This window comes from Acanthisitta chloris, unplaced genomic scaffold (assembly GCF_000695815.1).
Source record: "Acanthisitta chloris isolate BGI_N310 unplaced genomic scaffold, ASM69581v1 scaffold17275, whole genome shotgun sequence".
Lineage (NCBI taxonomy): Eukaryota > Metazoa > Chordata > Aves > Passeriformes > Acanthisittidae > Acanthisitta > Acanthisitta chloris.
In genome coordinates, this window is record NW_008674438.1 from 21,168 (window position 1) to 34,407 (window position 13,240).

Genomic DNA, 13,240 nt, shown 5'->3' on the forward strand with positions numbered 1-13,240 from the left:
TTTCTGGAGTTTTTCCAAGTCTTAGACAGGTACTAAATTATGATTTAAATTTAGACAGTAATAAATTTGGACAAGTGCTTCGTGGAGAAAGAATTAAAATACTATGAAATAAATAAAGCAAATTGATTTCATAGGCGTTTGTTTGTGAGCAAAACTGCCTCTAAAAGTGAAGTGATTGGTTTTGTTTTGTGGTGCTCTTTTCCCCTTCTTTTGCCCAGAAGAAACTAGCACTCAGGAACTGCGACACCCACCTGGCAGCCAGAAACCATCTCCAGTGGTGAGTGAGCTACTCCCCCATGACAGGAGTAGTGATTTGGGGGATGTAGGTAATTTGGGCCCCTCTTCTTAACCTGCCTCAGTGAGTGTTGCCTCCCTTGTTGTGGCAAGGCAGGTAAGGGTGTCCCCAGGGTCAACAGGAAAACATTTGTTCCATCTCCATTTTTATCTGTAACTACATACTGCTGAGGTAAACATGGTGACCTAGGTTGTAGGGTCATCAGGGGTTCCTGGAGACCAGTGTCCCACTGTATCTGGCAGCCACATAACACTGAGAGATGGGGCAGAGTAAGCCAACTTTGACTTCAGAGTACTGAGGTTCTTTGCTGCTCTCTGCCCCAGTCAGGAGGCTTCTCCAGGTACACTGCTCTGCCTCTGTCCCATTTCTCCAGTCTTGGAGAAAAGGAGGAGGGTTAGCAAGCTTGGAACATGAATTCCTGTCATCTTCTAGCCCTGTTCACATCAATGCGAATCTCCCTGAAGATTCACTGATAAGTGGTTTGGGTTTTTTTCCAGGTCAGGATAGGGTTGATTTAAGAGTCTTCCAATGCAGAGTTCGTTGTGGAGGAAGGAATGGGAAAGAGAGAGGAGGGCATTTTGTTCTGTGGCTCACGTTAGAAAACTGAGGTCCCTTACGAAAGAGAAAGAGGCCTGTCTTTGAAGTGAACACACCACAGTGTTTGTTCTCTTTGAAAACATTGCATGCAGCTCTTTTGGAAATCTAATTTCAGATGTGAACATTTGGATGAGAGAGAAAATGAGAAACGTTTTAGTGATACTGGAACATGGGGCAGGGGGTTAGAGAGATTTCTTGCCCATGTGGTTGCAGAGCTGAAAAGAGAGGTATGTGTGTTTTCACTCAGGTCAGCCTTGGTGGGGTGAGTCACCCAGCTGTGCCCAAGGTTACCGAGCACCTGCTGTCCCAGCCGGAACCAGTAATGCCCAACACAGCCCTGCTGGTGAAGAACCCCCTGGCATCTACTCACGTCTTCAAACAAGCCTGTCATATTTGCTACCCCAAAACAGGTGATGCATTTGCTCTGCCACCAGACCATTGGCCTGGGCTAGGATTTGCCTTTCCCCAGGCTGATGGGGTTGTTCTCTCCTGCAGGGCCCAAGGCTGGGGATTACACCTATCGGGAAGGCTTGGAGCACAAGTGCAAGCGGGACATCCTGCTGGGCAGGCTGAAGAACTCGGAAGACAAGACCTGGAAAAGGATCCGTCCTCGCCCAACCAAAACCAACTTTGTAGGATCCTATTACCTGTGCAAAGGTGATCTGAGGCAGTTGATGGCTGGGAAGGGGCTGTTCAGTGTGTGCCAGGGGAGGCTGGGAGGGAAGTTCTTGTTGATATTGCCTGCTGCCTCTGAGGTCCCCTGTCCCCTATGGGTTGGATGGCTCAGGACAAGGAAAGACAATGAGCTGCCATGCTGTGGAGAGCAGGCAGCTTCTAAAGTGGTGGAGCAGAAGAGTTCCAAAAGCACAGTGACATGCTGCACACAGCCAAGTGCTCGGAGCTGCCCTGTTGACAGGGCTTTACCAAGAACTTGCCTCCTGTACATGTGCTCACATTAGTCCCACTCCACTCAGCTGCCCCATGGAAGGGCTGTGGTTCTGCCTAGGGAAAAGCATTCTCTTACTCTTTGCCTGCTCCTTTGCTCCAGCCCATTCCACTGTAGGTGCAGGCAGTGTGACCAGACTGGTCCCTGAGACAATGTCATTACCAAGTACCTAACTAGGTGGGGAGATCGCAAGAGCCAGGATAACAGGGCTCCTTAATGCTGGGCCTATGGGAGAACTTAATCTGGATTGGCTTTAAAAGGGGTTAGTTAAATCATGGTCTGTCCCTGGCCAGGCACTGAATTAAAACCAGCCTGTGTTTTGAGATGGTTTCCCCAACAGAGGCATTACCTAAGATTGTCACTGTTCAGTAGTTTGCATGAACTTTCCTGAATGTCTTGACATAGACAAACCTAGGGGGAGACATCTTTTTTCTTTAGCTCTCTATTTTTGTGCTTTCAGTTCCTTGTGAGGCATGGGCAGTGGGAGGAGATGAGAGAGAGTTTAGTTTCTGACTGGGCCGCCCTGCCTGTGTGGTGGTGTGTGCTGTTTGTTGCTTTGTAGATATGCTTAACAAGCAGGACTGTAAGTACGGGGATAACTGCACCTTCGCGTACCACCAGGAAGAGATCGACGTGTGGACAGAGGAGAGGAAGGGGACCCTCAACCGTGACCTCCTCTTTGATCCGCTAGGTGGGATCAAGCAGAGCAGCCTCACAATTGCCAAGCTCCTCAAGGAACATCAGGGCATCTTCACCTTCCTCTGTGAGGTACAGAGCTGGTGGATTGGGGCAGGCACCCTTCATCATCTTCTCAGTATGTATCTGGACCATTGATAGGTTGGTAGTTGCCGTCACAGAAATGTGACAGGATGAGTCGCACAACTGGAGTGCTGCCATGGATGGGTGTAAACTCTTCAGGAGGGATGGACAAGGAAGGAGAGGCAGTGGGGTAACCCTGTATGTTAGGGAGTGCTTTGACTGTCTATGGCTTAATGATGGTCACAAGAGGGTTGAGTGTTCATGGGTAGGAGTCAGGGGATGGCCAACAAGGCTGATATCCTGGTGGGAGTCAGTTACAGACCATCCAACCAGGATGAAGAGGCAGACAAGTTATTCTATAAGCAGATGGGAGAAGTCTCACAATTGCTGGCCCTTGTTCTTCTGGGGGACTTCAACTTACCAGATGTCTGCTGGAAATACAAGACAGCAAAGTGGAAACACTCCAGGAGGTTCCTGGAGTGTGTGGATGGTAACATCCTGACACAGCTAGTGGGGGGGCAAGTACGGAAAGCACCTGCTGGACCTGTTTTTTGTGAACAGAGAAGGGCTGGTGGATGATGTGATGGTCAGAGGCTGTCTTGGGTGGTTGTGGAAGGGTAGAGTTTTCAGTTCCTGGAGAAGTAAGGAGGGAACTGCCACCTTGGACTTCAGAGGGCAGACTTTGGCCTGTTTAGGAGCCTGGTTGACAGTGTCCCTTGGGAGGCAGCTCTGAAGGGCACAGGAGTCCAAGGAAGGCTGGACAGTCTTCAAGAAGGAATTTTTAAAGGCACAGGGGTAAGCCATCTGTGATTCTGTATGTGCCAGCCAGTGCCCTGCTCCCAGAAGGGTAGTGTGTGCAGCTGTGCAGGAGAAAGGAGAAGTAGTTTTCCTCCTTAGCCCTGCAGCTGAATCAAGTGCTACAGCCCCAGATGTGGGGTCATCTGTCTTTTCCTCTGTCTTGAGATGTTGCTTTGAATTGTAATTTAGCCACAGCTACTTTAGAAATCAGAACTCCATAAAGCAACAAATTCCCACTTGATGTTTGTGCATAGCCACTGAGTCGGTCTGTCGAGGATTGTCTTGTGCCATCTTGATGCTCTGCAGCACAGTTCCCCATGCTGGCAATGAAGGGACATGTTCTTTGCTGTGAAGTGGCTGTTGTTTTATTTTTCCCCATCCTTTCCCCCTTGTTCTTGCTCTGTTGGCTAACTGGGAAAGATTATATGTCTCTGACCAAAATTTTTCCAACCACAATGGAAAATACCGTCAAGATTAAGCCAAAAAAATGTTGTTGTCCGGAAGCTTTTCCAGAAATTCACTTGCTTTATTTTAAAGCCCTACCACAAAGTTTTCACCACACTTCTCACTTTGAACATTAGAATAGGCTGGCTCTGGTTCTTCTTCCTTTTCCAAGTGAAGTGGCTCTGGTTCATTGCTCTCTAAGATTTTGCCAGCATGCTAATTCTTCTCTTCTCAGATTTGCTTTGACAGCAAACCCCGGATTATCAGCAAAGGGACCAAGGACACACCATCTGTCTGCTCCAACCTTTCTGCCAAACACAGTTTCCATGACAACAAGTGAGTGAACAATTTCTTGTGCTGATGGGAACAATCTCTCACAAGTCCAGCCAGTTTAACTCCAGGGCCCTGGTCTTTCTTTCTTTCCTCCCCACGGGTTCCAACCGCAGGGCAGCTCAAAGCGTGATAAATAGCACTGTGGGCTTCACCCTGTGGGTTTTCTCCTGTTGCTGAGGGTTTTCAGGCATCAGCAAAAGCCCTTTGGAATCAGCCTAAGTTTTCCATTGACTTAAGATGCCTTTCAGTTTGGTCTTTACATAAAGGTCAAAACAAAGATCCTCTAGCTTAGGATCCTGCCTCTGACTGGCTGGTAATAAATGTTTAGAAAAACAAATATAACAAACATGTCAAGTACACAGTCATACAATTCCTTTTGGTTCCTGGCAATCTGAGACTTGGGGACTTGCTGAGCCAGAGGAGTTAGTATATTTGCTGCATATTTTGAAATGTGTCTGATCTCTGAACTTCTGAAGAGCATCACCCGTGTGCTGAGGAGGTTGAAAATATCTGCCTAGGCTTGATAGGGTTGAAGGGCAGAGGTTTGCTTTTCCCAGTGGGAATCTATCTCTCCCAGAATTGATTTTCTTGTGCCCTTTGCCTGCCCAGTCAAATGTCTGAGAGTCACATGTAAAGAGGAAGGGGGTAGGGTTTGATCCTTTGGCGCTTCATATTTCTGTGGTCTGGCTGCAGGTGTCTGGTCCACATTGTGCGTTCCACCTCCTTGAAATATTCCAAGATCCGTCAGTTCCAGGAGCACTTCCAGTTTGACGTTTGCCGCCATGAGGTGCGTTACGGCTGCCTGCGCGAGGACAGCTGCCACTTCGCTCACAGTTTCATTGAGCTCAAGGTCTGGCTGCTGCAGCAATATTCAGGTGAGTGTGACTTGGTGCAGGGCAAGTGTTGTGTACACCTGAATTTATTCCAGTGTGTACCCAGGGCCAGCTGAGAGGGGAAGAGGGTGGTTTGGGAGTACTGAGAAGTTGTCACTCATTGGTGCTTATACTTACTCTGTCTCCTCAGGGACACAGAAAAGAGGATCAAGTGTTCTGTGAGGTGATTTGGCCCTTGTCCCTTTACATGTGCTACTATAATTTGCAGATGGGAAGCCTTTCCCTTTCCCTTGAGACCAGCCTTTCCCTTGAGACCAGCTGAATAAATTGAAATGGTTATTAGGTAGAGCTGTACTCCCAGAGGTGTTCTGGTGCTTAAATCTTGTGCAAGACCCTAAATAGCAGTTGGATCCCTGAGTGAGCACCTGCTGCAGTGAGAATAGCAGCGTGCACGGGTGGCAAAGCAGTTAGTTATATAAAGGAAGTCTGTGCATCTCCAGTTTCTCAAATTTGCCAGCAGTGGGAAATGACAAGATGCTTGGTGTTGCCCAGAAAGCCTTTGATGACATATCTCCGAAGAGGCTCTTGAAGAAATTGTGTTCAAGGCACTCATATAATGACACTGGCACATCTGGCACTCTCAGTCCTCTCTCTGTCTCTATCAGACATGTTGAAGGGTTTCTCTTGCTGCTCTTCTGTTGACTGTGTAGATACTGGTCCACCCACAGTGCTACCTGCATCTTTTTTCACCACAGGGTCTCATTTAGTGCAACAGTTACGGGTGTTTCTCACATTTCTTTGATGTAATAGTTAATGTTCAGTGCAGTCCATGGCTTCAGCTCATGAGGGGCAGTGATGAACAAGTAGCACACTGTGACAAATACCACCATTTATTCTTTCTGTTTGACCTCATTTACTTGTTTATCTCTCCTAAGTGTAGCCTTCATTATGGAAACTGATGAAAGGTAGATATCACCATTCTCTGGGAATGCTTTAGCTTTGGAGTAGAGAGTTTGATTTGGGCATCATTTGCTCGGCAAGAATAGGAAGAGAGTATCATTCATAACACCTTGCATTTAAAACCAGTGGGTTGTTGCATTTCACAGCCATCTGAGCTTTTACAGAGCTTTTGGCTTTATCCATGGGGATAAAGAATTGTATTGGTGGAGTGAAGGTTCCCAAGATCTGAAAACTGGACAGGCAGGACTGTTTTCTTGTTGACTGTGGCTTTTCAGAGACACATCTTGCTATCTTCTCCCATCAGTAGAAATCACAGTCTTTGTCCTCACTAGTGATGTTCCAAAAGATGCTGAAGCATTATATATAATAACAGATGGACCTTTTTGTTCCCAAACCATTTCTTTGTGATAGTTCATGCTTTGGAGAGCTGGTAGATTAGAAAACATCCTTTCATTTGGGAAGTTTCTTTTTTCCCAACCACCACATTTCTAGATGATATTGTTGAGTTAGTTCAGATTTCTGGGACTGGAAGAAGGCAGTGCCTTGCTAAAAACTGTATTTGATATTCAGTCTTCTGACAAGAGCTGTATATGCTCTTGGTTTTGCACTCCAGGAATCACAGTGCAGGTTTTCAGAGTGGAGAAGATGGGAGCTGTTTCAGTGCTTTCCCTGCCAGGACCAGTGCAGCATGTTAAGTTTTTGCTGCAGTTTTCCCAGCTTTATAGGTTTTGCCCCCAAAGTACAGATCAGTGTTGTGTCCAACTCTGGAATATCTGGACATGGAAGAGGGAGTTGTAGTTTTTCTAACACTATTTCTTCTCAAATTTATGGTTAAGAAGTAGAAAATTCACCAACAGCTCTGATCTGTGAGTAGTACCAGCTATGCAGCAGCTGCCATTTTAAAGTCCTGAGCAAATGTTCTTGAAGGATGGTAGAGTTCCCTGAATGCTTTTCATCCTGTTCAAGCCCTGTGCAAACACCAGTATTACTGCCTGGCAGGGACCTGAACAGCTGAAACCAGAGATAGGGAAAACTGAGGTAAGAATGCTGCGACTTACCCGAGTTACACACAGCCTAAGCTGAGATGAAAACTTGTGTTTGGTGGCCCTTAAGTTCTGGAACACGCTGTCTCCCAGATCAAAGATCATGGCCACGTGGCATGCCTGGGGAACACCTCACTTCAATAATAAAAGCTGTGGACGTAAGCAAAGCAAGCACTTTTGCAACCTGGGGGTGCTGCATCTAGGCCTCCTCAGCACCCCATTTGTTGCAGTCAGCTGGCTGTTGCAAGGTATTTGCTTCAGTGTGTTTTGGCAGCTATCTCAGGTCTTTATAGCACTTAAATAACATGCCTTTTGGTAACAGAGTCCTCACATTGATCAAACAGTTCCTACTCTTACACAGTTTTTTCTTGCTGTTTGGTGCCCTGAGAATCATAGGACCCATGTAACTGGTTGGTGCCGACAGAGGCTGTTCCCTCACCTCTTGAGTTGGTCAGGAGTGAATTCCTTAGATAAGGTCTGAACAACTCTTTTTCTTCTTGTCTGATGTCGCATTTCTGATTCCTGAAATCTTGCAGGTCTTTCCTTGCTGGTTACATATTAGCAGCTGTTCCTTGCACTGTTGGTCTTTCCTTATTGCCTTGGTTGTTTTTGGTGTTTTGTCTGTGTTGAATTTCAACTTTCCTCTTCACCTATTTAGTGGTGGGCAGCCCCCTCAACTTGCAGTGTGTAACTGGCTAATTAATCCCAGCAGGGAATAGGTGAGACTTCTGGGGTCTTGGAGATGCTAGACGTCTCAGTGGGATATCTGTGATCTTCCAAGCTAGTGGCATAAACTCCAATATGCAGTAAATCAACAGTAACAAAGCATTGTCTTCAGGGCCTTGGGTAGCATCTGTTGATATGGTGTTCAGGGACAGCCTTTTCTTCAAGCTCTTAACCCCTGGTCAAGAAGCATTGTTTTGGAGGCAGCATCTGGGTCCTTTGCAGAGAGCCTGAGCAGAAAGGCACATCTGAATGAGCTCAGGAGACCAAACTCTTCTCCTTTTGCTTGTGTAGAGAGGAGCTTCCTTAGCCTGGATTAAACATATTCTGTGGTGGGTCCCCTCCCAACCCATGTCCTAACTTTACCAGGGAGACTGTTGGGAGCTGTCAGCCACTCAGGGATTACTAAACCCAAGTGTAAGAAGTCCTGCAGCCCCTCTCTCTCTTCTCTTGGCCAAAGCAGGGAAGCTCAGTTCTGTCTCCTTTTCATTCCCAGGAATGACCCATGAAGATATTGTTCAGGAATCTAAGAAGTACTGGCAGCAGATGGAGGCACATGCCAGCAAACCAGCCAACAGCATGGTAAGTAAGGTGCATCTAGGGCTTACACCCTGGTTTTGCTCCCAACAGTTCCAGCCCATCCTTTCTTTTCCTCTCACTGCTGCACCTGACAAGTTCCAGGCTTGCCATTGAGGAAGAGGACAGCTGAGAGCTTTCCTCGTTGCAGTGCTGGTGCTGAGCTTTGTGCCTTGTTCTGCAGCATTGTTACCTGCTCTGTTCCCTGTTGGGGTGAAGTCTCCAGTGCACAGAGAGCAACACACAGAGAATGGTGCTTCCTGTGGCACCTTGCTAGTGAAATTGGGAGATTTTGAGATTTTGTGCCACACGGAGTGGGGACCAAAGGTGTCCTGCTGCCCTTTAGGGGCCAAGGGACGATAGAGCAGTGTGAAGGATGCTAGGAAATGACTCGTGACCCACAGGACTGATCTAAATGCAGGAGTGGGTGGAACTTGCAGCCCAGGTGCTGTTGAGTCTGGGCAGAGATCTTAGTGGTGCTTTACCAGGAGGAGGCTGTGAGCTTTGCCTCTCTGCGTGCCACCAGTCTCAGTGTGGGAGAGGGTGCCTCAGGCTTCACCTGCCAGCACTGCCAAGAGCTTTCCCTGAAGAGGTGTGTTATAAGCAAAGGGCACTTACTTGTTTGCTTTCTTCCAACCTTTTGGCTATGGGCAGCACTGCCTTATCCTTTTGTATTCCCAAAGGGGAGTTCTGTAGTGTAGAGGCAGAGCCCACCCAGTGAGGACAATTCCCAGCCCAGCCCTGAGATTGAAATAAAGCAGTTTTTGCCATTATAACAAGGAGGGTTTTTTTCTTTAATTACTTTCACAAAATATGCCTAATGAGATGAAAAACTTCATGCCCCCTAGCAAGCTCTTGGGTGCAGAAGCAATTCTTTCCCCTGCAGGCTAGTGGGCAAAGAGTTGTGAATCCTTTTCATTCCCAGTGGATGGCTTTTCTTTCCCCTTGTGAAGGCCTGAGCTTGGCCTGTGCCTTACTGTCAAAGAAAGGGTGCTTCACCCTTCTCTGGGACCTCTCACCCAGGAGTCCTTCTGCAGGGACCAGCACCCAGTGCAGTCTGTGCACACCCTGTGGAGGAGATGTTCTGTGGGTGAGGGATCTGAGTCACTCATATGGTGTGTAGCAGCTTTTTTTAGTCTAGGTTTTGGGCCAACAGAAGTGTTCTGAGGGCTGTAGGTCACTGATGCTGGGGAAAAGCAGGTCTGATGGCCATGGGTTAGCCCAACAAGAGAGATAGAGGTGACTGCGCTGGTGCTTGCAGTGGGCTCTGTGTCCACCTGTGTACTGGCTATGCTGCATGAGATGGAGTCATCTTTGAGGGGATGCTCAGCAACAAACCTGTGCAGCTCTTGTGTCTGAAATGCTTGGAGGAGAGGAATGGGATGCAGCAGTCCAGAATAACCAAGGTCTCTAGTTCCCCAAACTGTCTGACTTGCTCAAGGAATATGTTCTATCTTTTCAGAAGCTGAGAGGACAAGTTTCTACATCCTGTGTAATATGAGAAGTGGGCCTGGATGATCTGAATGGTCCCTGCAGACAGAGCTGGCTGTGATCTCTTTCTGCCTGGTGTGGGAACACAGGCAGCAGTCTGCATCTCCACAGGGGAGGAAACTAAGTGTGAATTTGCAGCAGTTTGTGGCAGCAGTTGGATTTATATCAGTTAACCCTGCCCCACGGATAATGCAGTCTAGAGACTGGCTCTGTCCTGCCTGCTGTGGATTTGCCTGCATTTTCCAGAAAGCTGTCTTGCTGTTCTCTGTACATGTAATGAAGGGATGAAAAAAACCAGACAGCTGTTCTCCTGTAAGCCTTGCAGCTTCAAATTCACCTTTGTCTGAAGGTGCTGCTGTTGGAAGAACAAGCTGTACAGCAGGCATGGTCAGAGCATATTCTCTGAAGTGCATGGGATCTGGCTGCTGAGTAAAGGTTCCGTTTCTGGTGCTAGGGCTTGTACGAGACAGAGGATCAGGAAACTTAACTGCCAGTGCCTGCTACATCAGGGGATGAGCAGAGAGATACAGTTTCTGGGTGTCTGTGGATAGTGTTAGGGCTGGTGGGCAGCGGCAGTCTGGTTGTGCACCACAAATGCCTGTCACAGAGCTGGACTGCACCTTCCACCCTTCCAGGGCGCGGAGGCGAAGGAGCAGTCGCGTTGGTACAGTCAGAAAGTGCCTAGCAGTGGCACCACCAGTTGCCTGTAGGGATTGGCAGCCTGGCACTGGCACTGTGCAGGGAAACAAAGTCAAGTCAGTCAGAGTCGTGTTTGTAATAGCAAACCGTGGCTTTGGCATCAGCACGTCCTCAGCTAGAGGGCTGTGATTTGGGATGAGACCTTGGCTTGCTGCCTAAGACCTCATGGGCAGGACTAACTATCTGTTGAGAGATGTTTACTTTTGCCATTGTTTTCTCCTGTCCAAGCAGGCTAACATGACTCAGAGTTTTTTCAGCATCCTTCCAGCTTTCGAAATTGGCTGCCTGGCAAAGACAACTTCCCAGGAGTTCTGTAAAAACAGACCCCTCCTTCCCTTGTGATCCACTCTCACCCTGGTGCCCTCTGGTCAGTAGCAGCAAAGTCACTCCTGGGGATTTTGCTGCAGTTTTGTCACAGCTTCCAGTTGGACTCAGTGGCTGGGGCTATCCAGTTGTGGAGAAAAGAGGCAGGCAGCACGCAGGAGCCCAGTAGCTGTGAGGATACAGGTCAGGAGACTTAGCAAGGAAAGGAAGATGAAGCTACACTGCTTGCTAAACACCTGCTGGGGATCTTGCACTTGGCCTCACAGAGGCTGCTGTAGACCCAGTGGCAGCAGACTGAAGAGGCAGCCAGCAAGGAGGGGCTATTGTAGGTAACTGAGTGTCCTCCCATGGCATCCCTGCAAACTAAAGGGCTTTAGCCCTCTTTTTTTATTGGTTTTCAAGGGCTGTTTTGTTTTTAGCCAGCTGTAGAACCCCTGTAAAAGCTGACCTCGGAATTATCAATTTAAGCATGGAGAGGAAAAAAAAGGCTCTAATAAGGGGTACTTGGACATAAGTGCAGCTCACTTGGTTAGGTGGCTGAGTAAGCTGGGCTCCTCATATAGGCATGTGGCTACTCCAGAGAGCATTTTAGTGTCACTGAGAGGTGTTCCTGAAGTTGGGAGACACGAGTAGCCATTCTGGGGCTGTTGCTTTCTGCAGAGCCTGAAGTGGAGAGCTGTTGTGCCAAAGACTTGTATTTATTTGGTTGCCATGGTGCATAGCTAGCAGTATATTGTCTGGCTTCATAGCAAGGGGTGGTGCCACAGCCCGCGGCACTTTTGCCTGGCTTAGTCTCCTAGAGCCTCATGTGATATAATTTCCACACTGTTGGTTATCAGCAGCCTGCCAGGTATGTGTCTTGCCTTTACAAATACAGTCATATAGCATTAACAGCAGCAGCTTTGATTTTTCGCTTGTCTCCTAATCCCTTGGGAGCATACATGCCCACTGGATTGACCAGCAGTTTACATGACTCAGACGAAGAAATGAACGGGGCTTCTTTTGGTTAAAAACTTGGAGGAAAAGCAGCTCAGATCACCAGAATTAACTGAGAAACATTTTCTTTATCTCTGATCTATTGTCCCTTGTGGAGCAACTCAGTTCTTATTTTTGCTGGGTCAGTAGGTTTGGGCAAAGCTTCCTGGCTGTGCTGAGAGGATAGCATGGGGCTGATAAAAGGGAAGAGGCCAGCTGTGACATTTTGTTACCTTAGGCCTTTAGGTTCAGTAGTGTGCTGTAGTGTAATTTCCTTTGGAGACCAAGTGGAGATTAAAACTACTGTTCAAAGACTCCACATCTGAGAGGGAGGCACCTTATTGCCTTCCACGTTAGCCCAGGTCTCAACTCTGCTCATCCCACAGCTGGTCACTTTGACATGTTCTCGGTGGTCACCCCTACAGGTGACAGCTGACAGATGAATGAGTCATGTGCTGGGAGCCACCAGAGAGGCTGTCTTGCACAGAAGTAGGCCAGAAGCTTTGCTGCTTTTCGAGAGAGATGGTGATTCTTTGGGAGGGTCCTTTTGCTGGGCCATCCAGAGCAATGATGGCCTTTTACAGTCAGCACAGGCAAAGTTCAATTCCTTGGTCAGCTTTTTACAGAGACAGTGGACCTTTTATATGTCAGGTCTGCTTCTCCAAAAGTCCAGGTTTGGAGGATGCAGAGTGGTAGTCAATAGCTGATGTGGCATTTCTTGGGATGTGCCTTGATTCTGCATTGCCTACACTTGCTATTTTCTCTTTTCCAAGGGATGCACACAGGGTCCATCCATGCTACTGCTAGTCAATTGCTGGCAGAAGCTTGTTCTTCAGGGGCATGGCTTGCATGTCTGCTCATTGTGAGATGCTTGGGGTTAGAAGTCAAGGTGAGGCAGGTGGGATGGGCTGCAAATGTGGTTGGCAATCAGAGAATGGTTTCACTGGTGCTTTCACCTTTGTGCTTCGTGGCTGGCTCAAGGACCAGGGTGTTCTCCAGTGCTCTCACATACTGCCATGCCCAGGACCACTGTCATCCAGTAGGGTTGGATATGGTTTGGATATGAACTGGAAACCTCATGTCTTCCAGTGGTGATACAGAACGCAAACAGCTTTCCAAAGATTTGTTCAGAAAACATGAGGCAGCAGTGATATGGGACTCGGTCCTTTTGTTTCCCTTTCCCACAGTCTGTTAGTCATCATGCCAGGCCAGCTTTCTCATGGGGACAGGTAGAAGGTTAATAAGTTAAGTGGCTGAGAGGATGTGAAATATGTGCATTGTACTTCTGTCCAGAGACTGTGATTAACTGCTTGTGAAACCCAGTCCAGAGGAACTGTGAGAGATGGAAACCTGCCCAGAAATGGCTTGGAAGGATATCAACAAGAGGACCCAGCTCTGACTTCATGGTGTCAAATGTTAGACGTGACATGAGCCTTAGTCCAAA

At 47.8% G+C, this 13,240-nt stretch overlaps 1 protein-coding gene across 1 annotated transcript in view; it reads left to right on the top strand.

Annotated features, from left to right (window-relative positions):
* ZC3H7B (zinc finger CCCH-type containing 7B) overlaps nucleotides 1–13,240 on the top strand; it is a 35,985-nt gene that overhangs the window by 15,550 nt on the left and 7,195 nt on the right. The window contains exons 10-16 of the mRNA XM_009075354.1: nucleotides 222–277; nucleotides 1,140–1,302; nucleotides 1,388–1,549; nucleotides 2,401–2,606; nucleotides 4,075–4,175; nucleotides 4,866–5,047; nucleotides 8,228–8,313. Coding sequence (XP_009073602.1) covers nucleotides 222–277; nucleotides 1,140–1,302; nucleotides 1,388–1,549; nucleotides 2,401–2,606; nucleotides 4,075–4,175; nucleotides 4,866–5,047; nucleotides 8,228–8,313 — 956 coding nt within the window. The remainder of the gene's footprint in view (nucleotides 1–221; nucleotides 278–1,139; nucleotides 1,303–1,387; nucleotides 1,550–2,400; nucleotides 2,607–4,074; nucleotides 4,176–4,865; nucleotides 5,048–8,227; nucleotides 8,314–13,240) is intronic.